The sequence below is a fragment of the Candidozyma auris genome, chromosome 1 (genome assembly GCF_003013715.1).
Source record: "Candidozyma auris chromosome 1, complete sequence".
In the NCBI taxonomy this organism is placed as follows: domain Eukaryota; kingdom Fungi; phylum Ascomycota; class Pichiomycetes; order Serinales; family Metschnikowiaceae; genus Candidozyma; species Candidozyma auris.
The window spans coordinates 1,291,870-1,312,783 of NC_072812.1; the positions used below are offsets into that span (position 1 = coordinate 1,291,870).

General features: G+C 43.9%; 10 protein-coding genes across 10 annotated transcripts; 3 read left to right on the plus strand and 7 right to left on the minus strand. All coding sequences in view use genetic code 12, as the record gives it.

Annotated features, from left to right (window-relative positions):
* Positions 1–90: 90 nt before the first annotated feature.
* CJI96_0000593 (uncharacterized protein) lies at positions 91–4,314 on the plus strand (the record flags this gene model as incomplete). The annotated part of the gene is made up of 1 exon (XM_029034818.2): positions 91–4,314. One exon carries the CDS (start codon positions 91–93, stop codon positions 4,312–4,314), a length of 4,224 nt encoding a protein of 1,407 aa, XP_028890060.2.
* A 41-nt stretch (positions 4,315–4,355) lies between these two features.
* Positions 4,356–4,721, minus strand: CJI96_0000594 (uncharacterized protein; the record flags this gene model as incomplete). The annotated part of the gene is made up of 1 exon (XM_029034819.1): positions 4,356–4,721. The coding sequence occupies one exon, from the start codon at positions 4,719–4,721 to the stop codon at positions 4,356–4,358; it is 366 nt and encodes a 121-aa protein (XP_028890061.1).
* A 107-nt stretch (positions 4,722–4,828) lies between these two features.
* Positions 4,829–5,104, minus strand: CJI96_0000595 (uncharacterized protein; the record flags this gene model as incomplete). Its single annotated transcript, XM_029034820.1, has 1 exon — positions 4,829–5,104. One exon carries the CDS (start codon positions 5,102–5,104, stop codon positions 4,829–4,831), a length of 276 nt encoding a protein of 91 aa, XP_028890062.1.
* Positions 5,105–6,192: 1,088 nt separating this feature from the next.
* CJI96_0000596 (uncharacterized protein) lies at positions 6,193–8,103 on the minus strand (the record flags this gene model as incomplete). Its single annotated transcript, XM_029034821.2, has 1 exon — positions 6,193–8,103. One exon carries the CDS (start codon positions 8,101–8,103, stop codon positions 6,193–6,195), a length of 1,911 nt encoding a protein of 636 aa, XP_028890063.2.
* A 368-nt stretch (positions 8,104–8,471) lies between these two features.
* On the minus strand, positions 8,472–9,755 carry MSS51 (Mss51p; the record flags this gene model as incomplete). Its single annotated transcript, XM_029034822.1, has 1 exon — positions 8,472–9,755. One exon carries the CDS (start codon positions 9,753–9,755, stop codon positions 8,472–8,474), a length of 1,284 nt encoding a protein of 427 aa, XP_028890064.1.
* A 254-nt stretch (positions 9,756–10,009) lies between these two features.
* On the minus strand, positions 10,010–11,791 carry CJI96_0000598 (uncharacterized protein; the record flags this gene model as incomplete). The annotated part of the gene is made up of 1 exon (XM_029034823.2): positions 10,010–11,791. The coding sequence occupies one exon, from the start codon at positions 11,789–11,791 to the stop codon at positions 10,010–10,012; it is 1,782 nt and encodes a 593-aa protein (XP_028890065.2).
* A 106-nt stretch (positions 11,792–11,897) lies between these two features.
* CJI96_0000599 (uncharacterized protein) lies at positions 11,898–12,191 on the plus strand (the record flags this gene model as incomplete). The annotated part of the gene is made up of 1 exon (XM_029034824.1): positions 11,898–12,191. One exon carries the CDS (start codon positions 11,898–11,900, stop codon positions 12,189–12,191), a length of 294 nt encoding a protein of 97 aa, XP_028890066.1.
* A 372-nt stretch (positions 12,192–12,563) lies between these two features.
* CJI96_0000600 (U2 snRNP complex subunit CUS1) lies at positions 12,564–14,117 on the plus strand (the record flags this gene model as incomplete). The annotated part of the gene is made up of 1 exon (XM_029034825.2): positions 12,564–14,117. The coding sequence occupies one exon, from the start codon at positions 12,564–12,566 to the stop codon at positions 14,115–14,117; it is 1,554 nt and encodes a 517-aa protein (XP_028890067.2).
* Positions 14,118–16,625: 2,508 nt separating this feature from the next.
* Positions 16,626–18,782, minus strand: CJI96_0000601 (uncharacterized protein; the record flags this gene model as incomplete). The annotated part of the gene is made up of 1 exon (XM_029034826.2): positions 16,626–18,782. One exon carries the CDS (start codon positions 18,780–18,782, stop codon positions 16,626–16,628), a length of 2,157 nt encoding a protein of 718 aa, XP_028890068.2.
* A 1,121-nt stretch (positions 18,783–19,903) lies between these two features.
* CJI96_0000602 (uncharacterized protein) lies at positions 19,904–20,527 on the minus strand (the record flags this gene model as incomplete). Its single annotated transcript, XM_029034827.2, has 1 exon — positions 19,904–20,527. One exon carries the CDS (start codon positions 20,525–20,527, stop codon positions 19,904–19,906), a length of 624 nt encoding a protein of 207 aa, XP_028890069.1.
* Positions 20,528–20,914: the final 387 nt, after the last annotated feature.

The window sequence follows — 20,914 nt, forward strand, 5'->3', positions numbered from 1 at the left end:
ATATCAGAGTATTACCCACAACACTTATCATCTACTGTCTCCGATTGATACATACTTTAGAACACGCCAGCCAATGCAGTGATCACGAATATGAGAACTAGAGTTCGTCCACATGACAGCGGTGCCAAGAAGATCAGAGAAAACATCTACAAAAGAGATGTTTTTGGAAGAACAGTACTTCATGTTGCTGTTCTCTGCAATCAACCCGACCTTCTAGGTCAAGTTTTGCGGTATCCGGAGGCAAAACTGATTCTTTTGGCTACTGACTGTGAAAATGGATGGAACCTACTTCACTACATCTTGTATCATAAGCGGATTCGATGTCTTGTTGTGCTTTTAGACTATTTGAAGAGAAATTCAATTAATAACCACTCGACCATTCTCGAGCTTCTCAAGAAGAAGGATCGCTGCGGCACACCTCCCATCTTCTTGCTACAGAACGATATCAAAGATTTCGTGTGGTTGCCAATCTATGTGAACGAGAAAAGCGAATATCACCTTGAAAAACGCTTTCCTGATAATAGGCAAGAGAATTCAAGTCCAAGAAAGAGAAGATCGTGGCAAATTGACCATCTTATGTGGAATGAACAGAGAGGAGGCTCAGATATATATGTGATGGGGTCTAATGTCAATCATTCATTGGGAGTGGTCGGTTCAGCTGGTACCTCTGCTCCGGTGAAGCTCCCTCACTGTGCTTTTCGAGAACCAAGTCTAGGCTTACAACTGTTTCTACGCAAGACTCGGTTCAAGGATGTAAAGATCTCAAAGTACCATTCTGTACTCTTGACTACTGATGGGCGGATATTTACTTGTGGCCTAGCATCCATGGGAAGGCTAGGGACTGGAATATCGAGGGACAACTATCAATTTACAAAAGTGGATTTGTTTGAGAAGGAAAAGAAAGAGGTATCTCTCTTTGCCATTTCAACGGGACACAACTTGGCGTTGACTTCTTCGAATGAGGTTTACTCTTGGGGCCTGAATGAGTATTGTCAGTTGGGATTCTTGTCATCTGAGGTGGCCTTCTCTAAAAAAGGTACGAGAGATTTCGAGGGAATCCCATCTCCAGTCGTGAATGGAGACTTACGTAAAGTCAATCGACCAATTATTGGGTTGGCTGCGAGCAAAATCCACTCTATCGTATACACCTCAGACTCAATATTCACGTGGGGTCTTAATATTGGGCAAATGGGCTTCCCCCCGGACAATTCTCATCAACAAAGCTGTAACTTAAACGGAGTCGTGTACAAGGGAAAGATAGTGAATCAACCAAGGGCTATCGCTTTTAAGGAACGAATTAAACTCGTCACAACTTGTGAAACTGCTACTTGTGTTGTCACTGAAGCCAACGACCTTTTCGTCTTTATCCTGAATCATCGATTCAAACTACCCAAATTACCATTGAGATCTGGCAATGACGCCTTTGACATTTACAAACCATCCCGATTGACGAGTGCACCTGTTGTTCAAAAAGTTGTTATGAGAGCGCCAGAGAATGTAATCATACTTCTTGAAAGTGGTGATGTATTGACCTTCTCCATCAATACCAATATTGATTCCAAAGCTGCAAAAAATCTCAACTATTCCTATTTGTGGAGAGCTTACGATACACATCTCCGAGCCGTTGATATCGATGGCTCTTATGATGGCTCCATCGTACTTTGCACGAGAGACGGCTCTGTTTTCAGGAAGGAAATACACCCAGGACTGAGTAGCATGAAACTGTCAGTTATGCCTTCATTAATCGCCATTAAGAATAAGTACAAAAAAGTCGAGGGTGTGAACAAGGTAGTTCGAGTGACTTGTGACGAACTCTTCACCTCATTTGGTTTTGTGAGAGATGAAGTTGATATGCTCCCTTTGAAACTCCAAAAGAACGATTTTAGGAAGGATTTGGCTTACTTGAGCATCATGAATGAGGCAGACGCATACCGCAAACAGGATCAGTTGTTAGATTCTGATCATCATTTGAACTGTTACGTAACTGATTACCTGATTCCCATGCTCCCCAAAGCTAAGGGTAATCTGTTGCTCGATCAAAAATATGAGCATGATGACGTGGATGATCCTCGTCGTGATGACATAAATGATAACTTCAAGAAATATTACAACTCGAAGCATTTGTTTTCGTCCTCGAGACATCCCAGTTTGGAGCAAGCATATCAGTCTGTGGATGATGATGATGAATTTTCAAGTCTTTACAAATTACTTGATTCAGAGGCCATTCTTCGAACATTTTTGAAGACCGAGAGCTTCACCGAAAAAATGTACGATTCTTTCATTGAGTTCAATGGAGATGCAGATCTCAGAGTTGGATTTCATAGAAAAATTCTCAAATGCCGTTCGGAGTTTTTCCACAGAATCAGCCGTCAAGATAGCTCATCTGAGTACTTCATTCATGATTTCATCAAGGGATATTATGATACAGGCAGAAACGTCTTGGTTTTTGAAACTGACGTTGATTTACGGGCTACCCTTATATTCCTACACTTCATTTACACAAATCGTGTTATTAAGTTTTGGGATGCATATCCATCTGGCCTGGCGTGTCCGACATCGATAAAACGAACCAAAGAACACTTTCGCTTCCTAATGGATCTTTTTCGAATGGACGAATATTATGGAAAAGACGAGCAGTTCATCGAACTGTTTCGAGAATGTACCATGACGGAATCGTCCGGCGATCTCAGCATACTCCTACATGATGGGCAAGTCCGTTGCGACTCCTATTTTCTAGCGGCACGATCGGCTTTTTTTGAAACGTTTTTATCTGAAAGATGGGACTCGCTTAGTGAGGGAAATGGAAGTTTCGAAGAAGAGGATGCGAAGTTTATCAACCTCGAGGGAATAAGTAAGACACAATTCGAGGTAATCTTGCGTCACATCTATGGATGTAATGACCTCAACGTTTTTGACGGTGTTCTTTCGCTTTTCATAGGTGATCAGGACAGCGACGATTTTATCAATTTCTTGCTTGATATGATCGAGATCACGGATCAACTACTATTATTACAGCTTAAGCATTTGTGCGAGCTTGCGATCAAGGACATGATCACAGTTGATAACGCATTAATATTGTTACAACATGCTCACCACCTTTCTGCGTCTACTTTATTTAAGTGCTGTTCCTGGATTGTTTTTAACAATCTCGAGATTGTGATTTTTGACGGGACACTCACCGAGCTTGATACTGGGCTCTTAAGTGAATTGGAACGAGAGCTCAAGTACTTACAACTTTTGAAAGACAGAGAATTCGTGGTGGGTGAATCAGGAGAGCTCAATAAGTGTTTGTTACGCACAACAGATGGACCCCAGGTAAGTGTTGATGCTATCATGGAGTTTGGAGATGAGTTTAACGATTACTTTTTGACTTCTGACCTGAAATTCCAACCTATTTTTGACCATAAGCCTGAGTCGTTGGATCCAAGTGACGAGAAGAAGCATAGATCGTCCTCGAGAAGACACTCAAGGAAAGAAAGCATGACTGAGTTACGAAAGGAGATGGAAGCCATTGGGTTGAACTCACGGCAGAAGTCTGAAGATACATCTGCAGTTGCAGAAGATTCGGTTGAAGAGAAAGAGTTTGAAGTTGTCACGTCAAGAAGACGACAAAAGTCTAGGGGTTCAGTAACTGAAATGAGTGATTCAAGCAGGGATAACAGCGTCAATGGCTCAAAGTCTGTCAGTGCTAGTCCTCCTATATCTGTGCCTACAAATGTAGAGCCTGTCAATGACAGATCTCAACTAGTATGCTATAGTCCGAGTGCTGCCCTCGGGCCTGTGCTTGGGGATCTGAAGCAGCAAGGATCAAAGCAAAAGACGAAGATCAAGTTCACTGCCCCGAAGCCCTCACAGAAAGAAAGGAGGAGAGGTGATCAGGCTTTGCTTGGTAAGTCAGATGAAAAAACAACTGCAGCTAATACCAATGTTGCGCTGAAGAATCCTTGGAAACCCATTAGTACGCCACCACCTCGAGGGACTGACAGCCGGAGTATTCAAAACTTACCGGTGCTTGGCAGCACAGTCGAGTCCTTCAGCCGCTCGAGTAGCTCAATGACAGCCATCATGCTTGAAGAGGCGTTGAATAATGAAAACAAGAAGAATGCAGAGAGCGAGAGAAGATCCTTGCAGGATATCCAGCGAGAACAAGAGTTTGCGAAGTGGTGGGAAGAAGAGTCTCGACGCGTTCAGAATGAGATGAAAATTCTGACCACACTGCGTGGGTCTACCTCTAAAGGCAGTGGCAGTAGAGGTGGCGGCAGAAGACGTGGCTCTCGCCAAAACGAACTGAAAAAGAAGATCGCCACATCATGACATCCATTTACAACACTATCATTTATTTAAAGTCACATTTTTTATTCGACATCGTCTGGGAACCAGCCGTACTGTTCTAGGTCCATTTTGTGCCGCTCCAGCACCACCACGCCCTCTCCTCGTAGCAAAGTTGCCTGCTCAAACTCACCGAAATTTCGGGGAGATATGATGCCAGCGCTATTCACCACTCTCCACCACGGGACTTCTCCCAAACCAGCACCTTCTTGGTTCAATCGTTCTCGGATATAACGAAGATGCTTGAGTGAGGAACCCACTTGACGAGAGTTCTGAGGGCGGCCAATAAGATAAGCTATATGCCCATACGTAGTAACGTTTCCATGAGGAATTCTAGATACTGTATCGTAAACAGCATAGTGGAATGCCTTTTTCTCGTCATCCAAGTTCATGTGGAGACGGTAGTTTGAATTATGAAGGTGGGTGCGGAAAAATATACACTACAATCGGACAAAACCTGATGTTATGTATTGAACATATCAAACATCGCTCAGCCAGCTTACAAAGCCAACAAAGCACCGGCAGCCAAAGCAACGGCACCAGCAGCGTACTGCTTGTTAGCAGCACCCTCGTAGGTGGAAACGTTGGCAACGGAGGTGTGGTTCTGAGGAGCCACGGAAGAAGAGTGCTCAGCTGGGCACTCGGTGACCTCTGGACCACAGCTGGTGATGGTAACCAAGGTGGAGTGGAGGTCAGTGGCAGTGACAACAGAGGCAGAGCCAGCAGAGACAGCGGCGACGGAAGCGGCAACGATAGCGACGGTGGAGAACTGCATTATAACGAGAGACTAGTAGTTGGTGAGATCGGTTGATGAAGAAAGAAGAAAAAAAAGTAGGTCTATCGAGGGAAGGGGCCCCCACTTATATATTGTTCTTCCGACAGAAGCTTGTTTATGTTCGCTCACGACCTTTGTTTTGATTTCCCGTGGAGGCCGCCTTAGGTGCTTCGGCATGCCGCACTAGACTCACATAACACAATCTAACCTCTCGCCAAACCCACTTCATATCCCCCCGCTTGATTGGCAGTGCGAAAAAGATAGAAAAAAAACCCGGTCTCAACTGACAGCCACTAGACCGTGTATATGCCAGAACCGGATGGATGTCAACAGATTTCTGGCGAATCGCCTTTGTTGTTGTTGTTCATGTTCTCTATAGAGCGCGATTCTGCTTATGCCTCAGTGCGTCTTTGTTCGGTACACAAGCTTGGGGCTCGCTTCAATTTATCGTTTAGTCGCGCTTGTTGTGCCGATTTGTTTGTTTGTGAGCTAAGCGATTCACGCCTGCGATACTTTAGTCATTTGACGAGGACTGCTTTTGTGTTACAACCGTGGCTCGCCCTGCTGCTGATCTAGCTGCGAATATCTCAATCAAATGCTTTAGCCTTCAAACACTGCAGGACTGACTTACAGGTTTATGACTTTCTCTCTTGTACCAGACTGATCTTTCGAATAATCGGTGGTTCAAGGTACACTAGAGTTGCATTTCTCGTCGCCATGTATCAAATCGTAAGGTCGCTGCATACGTCAAAAATCTGGTCTCGCCTTATACCTAAAGTAACCCGTGAACAATGTCCTGCGTCAGCTTCACACTACGGAATTTGGAAGCATTGTGTACCAACATTGGTCAGTAAATTCTATTGTCCAACTATTTACGATTCACTTAGTAGTGCTCGGAAAGAGATTCAAAAATCCTCTAGCCCTATAAAATGATGGCTTTGAATTCCTTTACCTAGTAGCCCATTCCTTAAAGATGCCATAAAGTTTATTCTTACGCGAGATGTAGGGGCGGCGCATTCTCTTCCATGACACACACATTCGTGCTGCTTCAAAAACAGTGCAGCGCCCTCCACATGGCCTAAGTAAAACTAGTTCCGTGCCTCAGCAGCTTCCCCCGCCATTCTGTTGAGTACGACGATGTCCTCCGGCGTTGCTCCGCATGTCCTTATGATTGTGAAGTATGCTTTAACGAGAGCTTCGCTATCTTGCAAAGCGTAGATTTCATTGAGACTACCATGATTTCGCTCGATATATGCCTTCACTTCTTGAAAATCGTGTCTAATCTCGGCATCTTTTATTAGTGTTTGCATTTTAGAAATTAGGCGATCTCTGGTTTGATTTCTCCGTGTAAGGTCCTGCTCAGCATATGCGTTCTCCACGGTGGGTATTATGGTCGCCCCGAACAACAATATGAGCCCGCATATCTCCCTAATAACGCAAAGCGCGTAGTAGGAAATTGAGTCGGCACGCCTGGCAGCCATTTCTAGATACTCTTCTTTGGAAGGAATCAATCCCATCGCCATATTCGAGACGGAATTGTAGAATCGATCGAAGTTGAAATGGTACATATTATATCCAGCTCGTATTGACATGGATATAAATCTGACGATTCGGAACGGAATGGTATTTGGAGCCCCCTCGCCTAATATCCAGTGGTCGAGCCAGTCACTGATATCTCTGCCACGAACAAATATGGAGTAGAGGATAGTGAACAAAACAATCAACGCGGCATACTTGGGGACGGTGAGAAGGAATAACATATCAAACCCAATCACGGCCATGAAGAAGAGATTAATGCCCATCCTCCGAAGATTTTGACGATTAGCCATTGCAGCGGCAATCAAGCGAGTGAAAACTGTCTGCCTTTGTCCAGCAATATTCCGAAGTTGGTCCCTCTCCGCCATCTCTTCCTGAAGCTGTACTGGATCAGCTTCGTGTGCCCTGTGAACCGGCTCAGCGACGTCACCATTCTGTCGAGGCTGCATCACATGAGGTTGTAGAGTTGGATTAGGTTGCAAGACTCGATGTCTCATATCGTTGTTCAACACTCTATTCCGTTGATGTGCCATCTGAACCCTATTCCCCCATTTGTTGCGTAATTTTGAGTACCCTATAGGGCTTATAAGAACATAGCCCTCATCATCATTCATGATGCATTCTGACGAGTCGAGACGTAAAAATGTTCCTTGGAATTGTATCTCATAAGTGCTTGTTGACAAAGCAGCTTGGTTGACAACTTTTTTAGCACCATTCATGTTTTCAATCTCCACATAGGATGTTCCCGTTGGAGTCCACTCTTCTCCGTTGATAAGGGTGGTCAAACGATCTGCCACGTCGTATTCGACCTCGAATGCCTCGCCTGACGCCATTCCTAACTGAAGGATATCAAGGATCGCACGCTTATCCTCCTCGACGCTAGGTTCGGCTATTATATGTGCTCTACAGTATAGCCGTACAAGGTGGACAGGAGTTCCGGCGAATCTCGAGGCGACGTTTTTGACTTCTTGAACCGTGGTGGCGTTCGTGACATGTATGGATGAGAAATGCTTTCCGGTAGCCAGCTCATAGATCTTCAAGAGCAGTGTGCCTCTCTCCGCTAGTTGAAGCTCAAGACGCTCAGTCCTTGGAAGAGGAACGTCTAGACCCAAGACTTCTCGAAGAGTTAGCTCCTCATCTAGCACGTTTTCATTAGGTACTTTCAAGCCAAAAGCTGAACTATCAAGGTTGAACTTGTCTGTTATTTGCTCCTTTATACTTCTGACAGTCGAGAAGAGGGTCTCTCGGCAAACGGTTGTGGTTCTCTGGCCATTGAGCGTGGCGGAAACAAGCACATCAAAGTACAGTGGCACTGGATCTCTGTGGGGAATCGCCGGAGAGTCAAATAGCGTATAGTCTATGATCAATGAGAAAGCGTCAATTGAATTGTGGTAAGCTGGTGGCTCATTAAGACCCAATAAGGAGTCAAGCGCTAGTGAGTCACTCACAGGGCCATCGAACATTTTGATTCTGAGAAATGGAGGCGAAAGTGCATTTCCTTCACTGTGGATCCATATCAGTTCTTTTATCTCGTGAATAGTGGTGCTTAAAAGAACACGAATTTCCCACACATCAGGAGGCGGTGGGACATTTTCTGGTTTGTTTATTGATTTCACGGGTAATCTAAGCAAAAAAGCGTCAAACATCTTATCATGAGGAAGTATAGGCTCAAACTAGCGCATATATGACACGCATAACAGAGAGACACTGCGCAGAAAAAACACCGGTGCACCATTTGACATAGTAGGGCCATTAAGTATATACACATAGCTAGTATACCGCTATTTACAAGTAATTGTATTGGGATACATGGCCTTCAACATGCTAAATTTCATGCTCTGATAGCGTGGTATCTCTTGCCTCTGAAAGCCATAATCTTGTCATTCGCTTGGAAAGACTCTGTAGGGTTGATGTCCACCAAGTCGATCTTTGTAGATCCAAATATGTTACCAGATTTGTTCATAAGAATGTCCATCTCGTCATGAAGCCTGTGGTGTTGCAACCAGTCAATTTCTCTTTCGATATCTACGTCGTGGTACCCAGTGACATATACCGCGCACTTAGATTCCAAAAGGCCCTTGAGGGACTTGTCCCAGTGAATTTCGTCGGCAGTCTTGAATCCGGGATGGAAAAGGAAAAACACGTCCAAGTAAGGATCAAAAGGGAAAAGATCACCTTGATCGTAAACTTCATGGAAGTATTTTGTATGATGTATGAGAGTTATCTGTTCATCGTGCTTCCTCACCAATGGTCTCCCATGTGGTCTGTTTGAAGGCATGAAAGCCTTTGCCTCCACGTCAAAGTAGGCATGAGGACCAATGAAGTGAAACTCAAACTTGGTCTCAGGGAAGAGATATCCGAACTGCTTCCACACGTATCCAGGTAACATTGCCTCCATCTTGGCTCCCACGAGGAATATCCTCATGGGTCTGTCCTTGAAACTAATCTCCTTGTCTTTCTTCGTGGGCGAGGAATATAATGAGTATCTCAATGCAGCAAGAGAACGCAACCCCTCCAAAGTCACGGGTCCCTTAGGAGCTAATCCGTATGGAGAAAATCTGTGCAAGATGGCAGCAATGGTTATTGGATAAGTCAACACCTTGGTGGCTGCTGCCAAGTTAAATTCGGTATTCATAGGGTTGAAGTCTCTAGTGTAGAAGAACGTGTCCCAATTCTCCAAACTGACAGTGAAGTCACGCTCCTGAGCACCGGGGAAAATGAATTCGTCAAACTTTCTACCCGATCTCAAATCATGCTCGTATAAGTTCACCTTCTTCAAACGCTCATATTTTTTCTGCTCGTGATACTCTTTATCTTCTTCCCAAGCCTTACGGTCATGGTGTGTTGGGATACCAGAAATAGGACACACGTAGTTGATTGATTTGTGAGTAACAGGGCATTTTGCCATGGCCCTTATATATGCTGCCCTTGTTCTGATGTCTGCGTATGGAGACTCATCCCACCTGATCACCTTATGCTTGTCTATTTCCGAGTCATTAGAGTCATCCAACAGAAGAAGCTTCTTCAAAAAGCTGATGCGTCGGGTTTGCAGTAGAGAGCTCCCCAATTGCAACTGAAATGCAACAGGCTTGATGTGCGCAACACGAAGTAACATGGTCGACTCACGTAGCGAGCAAAGTCCGGCTAGTTTAGGTTTCTATATCGCAAAAGTTCAAGAGATCTTTTATATTGATCAACTAGTTTTTGAATTCGAGACTTGTCGTTATATGTACTTTTTTTCTGATGTAATTACTTTTTGGACTGACTTTTTGTTAGATGCCAGACTTTAGTGCGCAACTACGTTCTAGCAGACTAGTAACCTTGAGCTCCATGTTTCACTTAAACACAACACTATGAATGGCTCGAGCTTTATTCACGCATATTAACCTCGTACGTATGCTCGATTCCGTCTTCTTCAATGACAACTTCAACAGGTCCTCCCTCCGGGTCTCCCCGTACCTCTTTGATATTCTCTTCATTAATGTATTCACCTTGAGGACTTTGATCCCCTGAAAGATCTTCAAAATGGATATCCTCTTCTGGCTCTGACTCCACGTCAGAAGCAGAAAGCGTGACAGTTACAATCACTTTTTCCGTTTCGGTGGTGGTTGTGACCTCTTGATGTTGTTTAGGTAGCTCTGGTGGTCCCATAATGACATCACCTCTTCTAAAATACTGATAGTTCCACAAATTGTGAGGCGCTTCGAATTCAGTCAGATCGATGGCCATGTTCATCGGCGGGTCTCCCTCGATATCTACCATGGTCACTGGATCAATCACCTGTAATTGTATACTTTTTGCCTGCTCTCTCCCGTCTCTTGAGATCCTAAGAAGACACTTAAAATTGCCAAAAAAGTCATACAACTCTAGCCAGATTGTGAAAGTGTCTTTCCACTCAAGCCTTTTTTGCTCATCCTTTTCAAAGTAAGGTGCTAATAACTTTTTTCCAATTGCGTTGTAAATCGCTCTTCCAACTTGATTACCGATATCTTCCAACTCCTCAGAAAATCCATTGTATATTATCACATTTCGATTGTTGTAATAAGCACTCGTCGATCTGTATCCTGAGATTGCTTTAGCGAGATAAAATCCGAATCCCAACGGCAGCAAGGTGTGATCTTCGACTGATATTCTATTGTCACCTCTCACAGGAAAGTTGCCATCATCCCGTAGTCTTACGTTCGAGATATATTCTTCGAAACGTTGCTCTTCGATCTCACTGGAAATTTCATCGTCAACTAGTTGGCATGCCATCTCTACCAGAGACTCCTTTATCTTCCTGTGTGGGGCAAATTGTTCCAAAGCACAAAGACCCGGTACATGTATAATCATCTTGTATTGGCAGGTCGTTACCTCTGGAACATCAATTATTTGCGGCTGGCCAAAGCTATGGGCATCTGGATCACATTTATAAATTACTTCCACTGATCTTGGCTCTAAAGTGATCTCGCATATTGACCCAGAGTCAATAACCTCCAGCACAATTTTCTGAGCGGAGTGGTGGCTGAATGGGGATGCTTTGTCCTCCCCAAGCGAAAGTGTCTTCATTCGACGAGTTTCGTACTGACCTATCTGTCTTTGCTTTGCTTGGTTCGCGATTTTGACTGCTTTGTAAGATGCATCAGTGAATCTTCCAAGTACGTAAACCGTCTTTGGATTGGTAGCCTCGTGTCGTTTGTGTCTTTCGTGGGGGGGTACACCCTCGTGGTATTGTATCACCTTATCTGCGTAACAATATCCATAGGTCCAATAGAAGCCACGGAGATCGTAAGTGAAAATGCAGTTGTTTTTTGGAAATGAGTCTCTTATAATCTCGCTTGCCGCTTTGAGAAGTTTGGCGTCATTTGTCTTATCCACTTGCGTGTTTGATTGAATGGATTCTTTTTCCTCAATAGTGTCGATTTGGGCTCGGGGAATCGAGCATATATATTCGCTCGTCTTATTTCCTTGTTTGACAAAATAACCTTGAAAATGGTTGCGTGGATCTGCCGACCATCGACTCTTCGAGATTCCTCTTTTCAAATCCTCGGCCATGGGTTTGGGTATGAATGACTCAAATTCTCGAATGTTAAATATTGCCTGTGAATGAGCATGTGAGGCTATTGCTTCCGTTGCTATCAATGCAACGTATAGTAGCTGTAGTATTCCCATGGTACTATTGAAGTTATGATCGTTGTCAGTTCTCCACAGTTATCTATACGCACACGTCTTTCAAGTACTGTATTACGATATTCACATATGAGACCTTCAACTGCCCATGACTGAAACCCCCGAGACAAAAGTACCTGGACTTAGCACTCCAGCATTGACAAATGGAGAATTTATTGATGCATCTTCAGAGTTCCTGCCAAAGGAGAAAGATGCTTCCGACGAGAGACAGACCTCGGCGATCGAGATCGCAAGTGAACTCGAATCCAATATAAAACAAATTCAGAAAATGCTTGAGCAAAGCGATAAAGAGGTGAATGAAAAGGTTGAAAGGATATCTGAGAGGATAGAGCGTCTACGAAGATTCTGCGAAGATAGCTCGAAGGAGAAGCTGTCGAGCTAATTAAATCTGAATTTTGATTTGGGTTGGGCTGGGCATGCCCTCATGAGAGGACCAATCAGGAAGTCTCAGAAAACGCAAAGTCACAAAAAGGTGTGATGATTCAAATTGATCGATAAATTCACTTTATTTTTTATAGTTTTCAAATTCTCGCTGTGTCTGAAGTAGAGGTTTGCAGCTGGGTTTGTACTGAAAGCAAATGATATTAGACTCTTCTATTCGCAAGTCCCTCCAAGAATAATGCTGTGAGGCGGATTTTGAATGCAATATCATAGCGGACATATAGTCAATGACAACCCTAGATAGCCCCAGTGATGTGGCTACCATTATAGATAGGTGCGCACTAGAAGCTAAATCTCATCGGCAGGTAACCTCATGGCCCAGAAACGCTCCAAGAATCAACTTCGGCGTGAGAAGGCTAAATTACGAAAGCTACAGGGTAGCAAAGCTGACGTATCCACTGATACGAAGGTAATTACAAATAGCATTGCAGCTGATAATATAAATGAGTTGGAACGTAAAAAGGAGAACCAGGTTAATGGCGAGAGTGAAATAGATAGAAGCATCGGCTCTGAGATTGAGAATAGACTGCAAGATGAGACGAAGAAGGAGGATCTTGCCCAAAAAAACACTGTTAAGGATGAACCAACAAACTCAAACATGAACACAGATGAACTACTAGCAGACAACTTTCGCCATATATTCGCTAAATTCAATGAGCAAGCACCTATACAAGACCGCCATCAGCTTAGGGAAGCTGCAGCTTCGAGTATTGAAGAAAGCTCCACGGACGAAGACAGCTCCGACGATGAAATCGACAAGCCACTTTCAAGAAGGCAACTTCGTAAGAGGAACAAGGTTTCGATTGCAGAGCTCAAGGCTTCAACCCACAAACCTAGTGCAGTGGCGTGGTATGATGCTGACGCTCCAGACCCATACTTATGTGTAGCTTTGAAAACGTCTTTTAATGCCATCAATGTTCCGGCTCACTGGCAGCAAAAGAAAGAATATCTTTCTGGCAAAAAAGGAATCGAGCTTCTACCGTATCAGCTTCCCAAATATATTCGGGATACGGGAATAGCAGAGATGAGGAATTACGACCCAGAGTCGCTCAAGAAATCGCAACGGGAGCGAGTACAGCCAAAGATGGGGAAACTAGATATTGACTATCAGAAACTTTATGATGCGTTTTTCAAATACCAAACAAAACCGTCTCATCTAAGGTTTGGCGAACTATATTGGGAGGGCCGCGAGAAGGCTGAAAGAAACCGTGAAAGTGTCTTTCATATACGACCAGGTGTTGTATCGAAGAGACTTAAAGAAGCAGTTGGGATTTCTCTGACAGACAACCAAAGTGTTCCCCCCTGGATTACACTTATGAATCTGCTTGGCAAGCCACCATCCTTCAGAGATTGCATCATACCGGGAGTCGATGCGCCTTATGACAACAATGGGTATCGATTTCATAACTCCAATGACCTTAAACATTTGTTGGAACAGAATTGGGGCTCATTGGAGGAAGCCGAAGATTCAGAACCTGAGGAAGAATCAGAGGAAGAATCAGAGGAAAAAGAGGAGGAAATTGCTGAAGAAAGTAGTGGTGAAAATGCTGACGGAAGTGTTGACTACTTGAGGGAAGATGACATCAAGGTGGCAGATGACGATAGGGATTCAGAGGAGCCTGAGAAGGTAGTCATTAACGAGTTCAGCAAATATAAGCCAAGAGCGCAAAAGACGAATGAAAGCGGTAAACTGGGCGAACTATATAAAGTCCTTAAAGAGAAGGCTATTTCAGGATCCGACAAAGATGTTGACAAAAAGTCTGGATATGACTTGCAAGGCGAGTCAACAGGGAGCGAGCACGATGACAAGCAGGATGATGCTCCGAGGTTAGTCCGCAACAATAATGTTGAAGAGTTCGAGTTTTAAAAATCGTATGCATTTTGCACGTCACCATTTAGCAATAAAGATGACTCATCGAACCCTAGTTGAAATTCCGTAGGATTAAGAAACCGTAAAAAGTCCCGATCGAAATCCTTGAAGATTTCTGTATTAGATGCCATGGTAAGATCGGGGAATTGCGGAAGGAAGTCTTCGGGGTCGAAGCTGGTTCCACTGTCAGGAGAATTTTCAGACTGTTTTGCTTGCAATTCTGTGGTCTCGACCTTTACTCTTTTCCGTCCATTCGATGAACCTGATGAAGGATCCTTGAGCTTTTCCATTTCTTGTCCTTTCATAGTTTGAGTGATATTGATGTAGTCGAGTTTCATGGAACTCTTCAGACTTTCCACAACCTTCTTCCATTTGACTATTCTGTCAATGATGAGCTTCACTCTCGCCGATACAATGGAATCATGATTCTCCGCATTTCTTGTGAGCACTTTTTGAACATTACCAATGTAGTAATCGAGCCTAGTTCGAATTTCATCAAAGCCATCTAACTCAAATCCCTTCCCTTTTGTTTTGATTAAAATCATAAGACGTACCAAGGATATAAGTGAGTGGACGCATCTGTACTGCAAAAAAGTTGGATAATTTTTCGATGATACCTCATTCATGTCAAGGTAACAGCCTAAGATAGCCTCACAAGCTTCCCGGAATCGGCTCACATGATGTTTTATAAGTGGTACTATCGGAGTATTGTCCGCATCAGGCTTCATATGAAATATCTGCCAACTCAAAAGAGTGTCGTGGGTCATCATCATCAATTGATGATAAACGATGATTAGGCAGTATTTACGTACCTCTGCCTCCGGTCTGGGGCTCAATGTATGCGGATCTATAAGTCCACTGTCGGATAGTATTTGCACCAATTCCAACTTGTAGCCCTCTAATTTGCTTGAAATACTGGCTAATGTCGTGTCCTCAGGCCGTATCCCAGGTTTTGTTTTTGCTTCTGTGCTCAAAAAGCTGACCGTGACCCCATGAGATATGAAAAAGTCAAAGATCTCTTGACCCTTTCTCACAAGGCGTGTAAAGCAGCACAAAAAAATATCTTCGGAAGTCGGAATTGAATCATTATGACGTGTAAGTAATTGTTTAATCGCAATGTCATGTCTCAAACACCACGCGACGATACGAAATCTCGGTAAGGAAAAACTCAAAGACCCACAGCACCCATAGACTGCCAAATATGTTCTGAGTTTATTCCGCTCTACAGAATCATCGTCCGCTAGAGCCTGTAGCTGATAAGTCGGCACATTACTAACATCTGCGCATAAGGAGACCCCGTGTGCGTTGACAAGGTCGATTTGACTTCTAAACTGTCCTTTTCTGTCTGATGGTATCGTCCATAGCGAGAGAATGAGGCATGTGATGGCCAAGTGATACGAAAAGTCTGTTGCACGCTCAAAAATATGTTTTGAAATCTCGGTGGTGATGAAGTGTCCAAGTACTTCATGAAGACGTCTGTTGGCGTGTTTTGATGGCCGTTCATCAGAGATTTCGTTGTCATTCACAGTAGTAATAAAAATGCAGGTAAGCAAGAGCGTTGAGTCCGTTTTCATTAGCGTATCAAAATCACGCAAGCTCTTCAGTAGTGCGCCCAATGGATAGAACGGTAGCATCTCATCGAGAAAGTAGATGAAGCGTCTTCGTGCCTCTCTCTCCGACATTATTTTGTGAGTAAATATTAGCTCGTGAGCCAAATTAGTATTCGGATGAACTACGGGCAAGGTCATTAAAGAGTTCTTCTCACCAGCAATCCCAAAGCTATCAGCCAATCTGGTTCCCGCCAGATGTAGCTTCGCTGATAGAAGAGATAGCTGCGAATGATACTCGCTGTTCTCCTGGGGCAGCTTTTCTTCGAGAAATTCTAGCTCCTTCTCGATACCATCTAGCAACTTCGTTATCCTCAGGACAACTTGATGATGAGTTCTCGTATGCTTCCTTTTTCTGGCGTTTACTGCCGTGGGGTCCTCGTCAACCGAACATTTTAAGCCTAAATTGAAGCACCTTTTGCATGTTTTGAAGGTGGGATCCTCGTAGACACACTTGCTTTTCAACCGATGGCAGCGAGCGCAAGCTTTTGCAACTCGCCACTTCGAAGAAAACTGGTCCTGTTGTTGCATCGAAACATCCATTTCATCGAGATACTGGTACGGTGACTAAAATATGGGGAAGTGGCCAACATCCTGTATGGCGAGCTTGTAGGTAGCGCAAGATGGTTTTTATTACGGGAACGGTGTACAATACTTGTGTTTTGTTATTGATGCTTCAGACAAGATGAGCTAAAAAAGGGTCTATACAAGAACAAATATAAGTTTTGTGATGCTAATGAAATTCCATTAGAAGCAACCTTCCTAAAAGAAGAAACTGCATATGTTTCTGTAGAGATTCACGCTTGGCTCAGTCTTGCGAAGAAAAAATCTGGTGAATTATGCGACATTCACACATGCAATAGGGAAATTATGATACAGTAGCAAAAGCTGAGACTCGTTAGATGTCAACCAATGGCTTTGGGTCTTTGAGCTTGTCAATTTTGGCTCCAAACGCTGAAACACACTTGGCCATTGTAGGCGAGGATCTGGAGATCACATCAGTGAAGTAGAAGTTACTGATTGGGTTCTTCAATGGTACACCAGCGGCCTTGAATGTGTTGTGTCTACCAACGATGTCTTTGAGACCGACCTGCGCAATCTCTTGAGAAACAGGCTCTATGACCTCGTGTCTGACAAAGTGAGGGGCAATCTGGCCCAATCTTTCTCTAACAGCATACAAGTCGTCGTAAGGCAATGGTGCCCCGAGGTATTCAGAAAGAGCCCTAATGATCTTCCAGTCTTCACGCGAAGAGCCTGGAGAGTTTGTGGCAGCTCTGGTGACTTGCGTTCTTCCTTCAGTGTTGACGTAAGTAGCAGACTTCTCGGTGTAGGCAGCACCTGGCAAAATAACGTCAGCAAATGAAGCACCCACATCACCGTGGTGACCCTGGTAAATGACGAATGCATCCTTTGGAATATCGGAGCCCTTGATCTCGTCGGCACCAAGCAAGTAAACAATTTTAGGCTTAGCAGTTTCAGCGTTCAAGTTTTGGAATCCGAGATCCAAAGCAGCAGCGCGAGATGCTTCACGGTGCAAAACATTAACACCTTTCCATTCCTCAGTGTTGAAGTTTTTGTTTTGGGAAGCGAAATCAGCAACGGTGCTGTAGATGGCCTTGGCATCCTCGGAGTCGGCCACACCAGAACCAACTATGATCAATGGGTTCTTGGCTTCGGACAATCTCTTACCATAGGATCCTCCCAATGCCTTCTTCAAGTCGTTGGCAGAAGCACCCAACTTCTCGTACTTGAATGTGGATTCGAAATCTTGACCCACTACAGCAATTTCCAAATCCTGTCTTAACCAAACCTTTCTGATTCTAGCGTTCAAGACAGCCGCCTCAAATCTAGGATTGGTACCAACAAGCAAAATCTGGTCCGCATCCTCAATGCCATCGATTGTACTGTTGAATACGTAGTTGGATCTGATGTCAACACCATGAGCATCAGTGGCCTGAACAACATCAGTCACGGTGTTTTCGGATCCCAACTTGTTCACCAAGTCCTTCAAAGCCACCATAGCTTCGGCGTCAGCGAAAGTACCAGAAATAGCCTTCAACTCGTCACCCACAGGTTTAAGCTTGTTGAATGCGACGGCAATAGTAGAAAGAGCTTCATCCCAAGTGGCAGGCTTGAACTGGTCACCGTCCTTGATCAATGGGTTGGTTAGCCTTTGAGTCTTCAAACCGTCGCATGCGAACCTAGATTTGTCGGAAATCCATTCTTCGTTGACTTCATCATTCAAACGGGGCAAGACTCTCATGACCTCGATACCTCTAGCATCCACTCTAACGTTGGATCCCACGGCATCCATGACATCGATAGTCTCAGTTCTCTTCAACTCCCAAGGTCTGGCTCTGAATGCATATGGTTTGGAAGTCAATGCACCAACAGGACACAAGTCGATGATGTTACCGGACATCTCGGAGTTGATGTTTCTTTCGATGTAGGTACCAATTTGCAAATCGTTACCTCTACCTGTCGTACCCAACTCAGGAGCACCAGCGACATCATTCATAAATCTAACACATCTAGTGCAGTGGATACATCTGTTCATCGAAGTTTTGACCAAAGGACCAATGGCCTTGTTCTCGACGGCTCTCTTACCAGCGATTTCTCTGAATCTACCTCTGTCAGTACCATATCTATTGGATTGTTCTTGCAAGTCACACTCACCACCTTGGTCACACACTGGACAGTCCAACGGGTGGTTCTCCAACAACATTTCAGTAACACCTTCTCTTGCTTTGTGTATTCTTTCACTGTCTGTGTGAACAACCATACCATCTTGCACCGGCACAGCACAAGACGCAATTAATTTTGGCATTCTTTCAACATCAACAAGACACATTCGGCAGTTACCTGCAATGGCCAACTTGTCGTGGTAACAGTAACGGGGAATCATCACACCAGCTTTGTCAGCTGCCTGGATGATACTGGAGCCCGCTTCTATCAGGACGGTTTTACCGTCCACTGTGACGTTGACTTCCGCCAAACGTCTAGCTGAGCTCGATAAAAGTCTTCTGGAAGAAATCGAATAAAGCGATCTCAACATGATGCCAAAGAAGTTATGTGGTATGGATCTAAATGGTGGGTTCGAGGGCAAGAGCAGGCTGATATCAGTATACTCAATTTTTTTTTTTTACGTTTGACCTCTTGTGTTTTTTGTATGTAGGTTCGTTTTATGGAAATTCTCTATTGGTTTTGAGAAGCGTTTACTAATGAACCAATATTCACCCTCTGATAGGCTGCCTGCACGCGCGCTCTCCAGCGAGAAAGTCCGTGTTGAGAAGCCTTTATTGATGAAGTATGGGATTTACATTTTTTTAAATGAGGATTGAAAATAATTACGGTAGATTCAAAGTAGTCTTTTGCTTGTCGAAGTATCCTTCATTGTCTCGATTGAAATCAAGCTTTTGCACCTCTTGTCTCATGGCAGGTCACGAACAATTCCGGGGTTAGTGCGCACAGTGATTGTAATACTTTTGAGAGGACTCCATTGGCTCTAATATGAGTAGTATGCTCCACAGAAGTAAGTATTGAATGGTCGTAGTGTGATTAACGTGGAGAACCAGAAAGGGGAGAAAAAAGAAGAATATGTAACAACAGAGGAAACCTCGTTTTCACTTGGAGATATAATTTTGTGCAATTTTTGTAATCTTGTATTTTACTCCTTTTTTCTTGACTTGACATCTTGCTGCAAAATGTTGAAAATAACCTTCGAGAAAAATTTGGCTGCGAAATCAAAGAAGACACCAGTCTTACTTGTACTCATTCCACAATAATCTTAGGATGTGAAATAACAATGCTCTTGTTTTATGTATGAACTTAAGAGGAAAGGCAATATAGGTCGGCGAGCAGTTAGCTAGAAGTCACATTTGACGCCTTTAAATGTGCTTGCGAGGTCATAAGATGCAACTTGAATTTAGGTTTCAACGAGATTTAACGCGGAATCATCCGAAATTATGATATAGAATCGCAAAGCCATTTGTTTGTTCGTTCGCCAGGCCTGAAATTGCGTCTCAAAGTTGACAATGCAAGGTGGTGTTCTTGCTTAGACGAGTCACGCAAGGATCGTTTGTCGTTCATTGAAACTCTCCAGAACGAATCAGCCAACGATTTCATCACACAAGCTCCTGATAAATACAAAATTTGAAACGTATTTCACCGGTCGGACTACTGCTTCTTCTCCTCCTCAGGGGTCATCACCATCATGACCACAAGCGGAATGACAACCCACATCCAGTTTTTCTGGATCCACGATCTGTTATCCTCCTCTACTTCCTCTTCAACTTCCTCCTCAATCTTTGTTTCCTTTCCGTCAATCTCGACAATCTTCGTCCTGACCACCTTTTGCTTGACAGTCTGATGCTGCTGCTGTTTTTTTGGAGCCTGTTTCACGACTGGGTTCATGTTCGGCCGGGGAGTCTGAGCAACATCGACCAATTCTGTAGTCCACTCCTCACCTCCAATATGGAATGCTATATCAATCACCTCTTTACTTTCGTCTACGAACAAGACAAAGGTTCCTTTAGGCAGGTTCTCGCCGACCTCAAGATAAGTGAAACATTCTCTGTCTGGCAAGTTTCTTGTTCCTAGACATATGCTTTGATAAGTAGGCAAATCTGCGTTGAAGGAAATGTACTTAGTTGAGTTGAGGTTGATATCGTACTTGACTTGGCCCAAGCTCACTGCATTACCTGAGCTCAATGATTTGCAAAAAATGTCAACAGTGCTTTGAGTGGCCACTACACATATAATGAAGGTCACAAATGATGATAGAAATTGGATGAATATCATGTGGGGTCGGTAAGCTTAGATCTGGCGTAGGGTACCGATTCGCATTATAGATGTGGTTAAGCTCAGTAGTGTATCTGCTACAGACAAAGTTTTCCAACCCATGAGACCACGCCTTTGTATACCGTTTAGATTAAAGTCAACTCTACGAGAAATTCAAAGCTGTAAGGAATATCTTGAGTATGGACGACTAAATCAGAAGGACATATTCTCCCCCACATTTCGTGGAACCCTATACGAGCTTCAGACCAAAGAATACCTAGAAGAGCAATTCAAGTGCTACGATATGACTAGAGTCGGGGGAGCCAACGACAATGGAATTGACATCTTTGGCAAGTGGAACCTAGCTTATTACTGGGATCAGCTATCGGATGAACAGAAATCAATCAA